This window comes from Pyrus communis, chromosome 1 (genome assembly GCF_963583255.1).
Source record: "Pyrus communis chromosome 1, drPyrComm1.1, whole genome shotgun sequence".
NCBI lineage: Eukaryota > Viridiplantae > Streptophyta > Magnoliopsida > Rosales > Rosaceae > Pyrus > Pyrus communis.
This window is the reverse complement of record NC_084803.1, coordinates 4248672-4250256: the sequence shown is the minus strand read 5'-3', so window position 1 is coordinate 4250256 and position 1585 is coordinate 4248672. Positions and strand designations below refer to the sequence as shown.

Here is a 1585-nt window from a genome sequence, read left to right as displayed (position 1 = left end):
CATCACAATCCAAGCCTTATCACACCTGATAAAATTAAAATCTTTTGTCCTAAAACCATATGTACTCACCAGTCAGTCCTCCATATAAAACGCAGAGATGCATCACACACAAAGACAAACCTGTCGCAATTTCCATCACAACTCTTACCCAAACCAACAAAATGCTGCCAATCTTCCTCCCTCCATACAAAGATTTTGATACTCCCTTCCCGATATAAATACGACAACACTCCTCCCCAATCCACTCACCACTCTCCACCTAATTCTTCGCTTTTAATCCTCCCCCCAAAATTTTAAAATACTAAATTAACAGTCAACCATGGTCAACACAATCCTCGAGGCTCTCAACGTCCGAGTCGTCGGCTCAGGCGACAGGTACGTCGTCTTCGCCCACGGCTTCGGCACCGACCAGTCCGCCTGGCAGCGCATTCTCCAGTTCTTCACGCCCTACTACCGCGTCATTCTCTACGACCTCGTCTGCGCCGGCAGCGTCAACCCGGACTACTTCGACTTCCGCCGTTACACCACCCTCGACGCCTATGTCGACGACCTCCTCAACATTCTCGACGCCCTCGGCGTCAACCGCTGCGCCTATGTTGGCCACTCCGTCTCCGCCATGATCGGCATCCTCGCCTCCATCCGCCGCCCCGAACTCTTCTCCAAGCTCGTCCTCATCGGCGCTTCCCCAAGGTTAGTTCAAATCCACACATTTTCTCAAGAAATTGTTAGTTACACGATTCAATTTTTTATCCGAATTCAAAAACCCAATTGTTTAATTTTCGTTTTAGGTTCTTGAACGATGGAGATTACCATGGAGGATTCGAGCAAGAGGAGATTGAGAAAGTGTTTTCTGCAATGGAGGCGAACTACGCGGCGTGGGTCAGCGGCTTCGCGCCGCTAGCCGTCGGGGCCGACGTTCCGACGGTGGTCCGAGAATTCAGCCGGACCCTGTTCAACATGCGACCGGACATCACGCTTTTCGTGTCTCGGGCCGTATTCAACAGCGATTTGAGGGGGGTTTTGGGGCTGGTGCGGGTGCCGTGCTGCATAATCCAGACCTCGAAGGACGTGTCCGTACCGGGGTCAGTGGCGAACTACCTGAGGGACCACCTGGGCGGGCGGAACACGGTGGTAATGCTGGAAACGGAGGGACACTTGCCGCATCTGAGCGCGCCGGGTCTGCTGGCTAGGAAGCTCCGCCACGCCCTTGCGTCGTAGATGGGGCCCAACGGAGGGCCAGGAGGGGAGGAGTAGCTGCGAGGCGGGGTCCAGAGAGGACGAAATTAGCAATAAGGATGGAGACGGCGACACGTGGTCTAATAAGCTACGGACGTTAGTCCTTTCGGAGCTAAAATAGTTTTGGATTATGTGATGTCCGCAGGAAGGATAAGAATCTCCACGTGAATGTCACGTGATGACGTAACCTTCTTTTGTAAAATGGCCCAAATAAATCCTTTATTTTTGTCTTCCATTTTTCTTGTGCTTCACGATTTTTCTTGTTTGGTTTGGAATCTTGCTTTAATTCTGCAATTGTACTTGACTGCTTATATCCACTTTTCTTTTTAACTTCAGAAGATTATATTCA

General features: G+C 50.7%; 1 protein-coding gene across 1 annotated transcript; it reads left to right on the top strand.

Annotated features, from left to right (window-relative positions):
• Positions 1-224: 224 nt before the first annotated feature.
• On the top strand, positions 225-1585 carry LOC137748573 (probable strigolactone esterase DAD2). The gene is made up of 2 exons (XM_068488745.1): positions 225-690; positions 789-1585. The coding sequence occupies exons 1-2, from the start codon at positions 320-322 to the stop codon at positions 1216-1218; spliced, it is 801 nt and encodes a 266-aa protein (XP_068344846.1). The 5' UTR covers positions 225-319; the 3' UTR covers positions 1219-1585.

Coding starts and splice junctions, on each gene's coding strand:
- LOC137748573 (XM_068488745.1), top strand. CDS start 320: ATGGTCAACACAATCCTCGAGGCTCTCAACGTCCGAGTCGTCGGCTCA. Junction 691..788: donor CTCATCGGCGCTTCCCCAAG/GTTAGTTCAAAT, acceptor TTTTCGTTTTAG/GTTCTTGAACGATGGAGATT.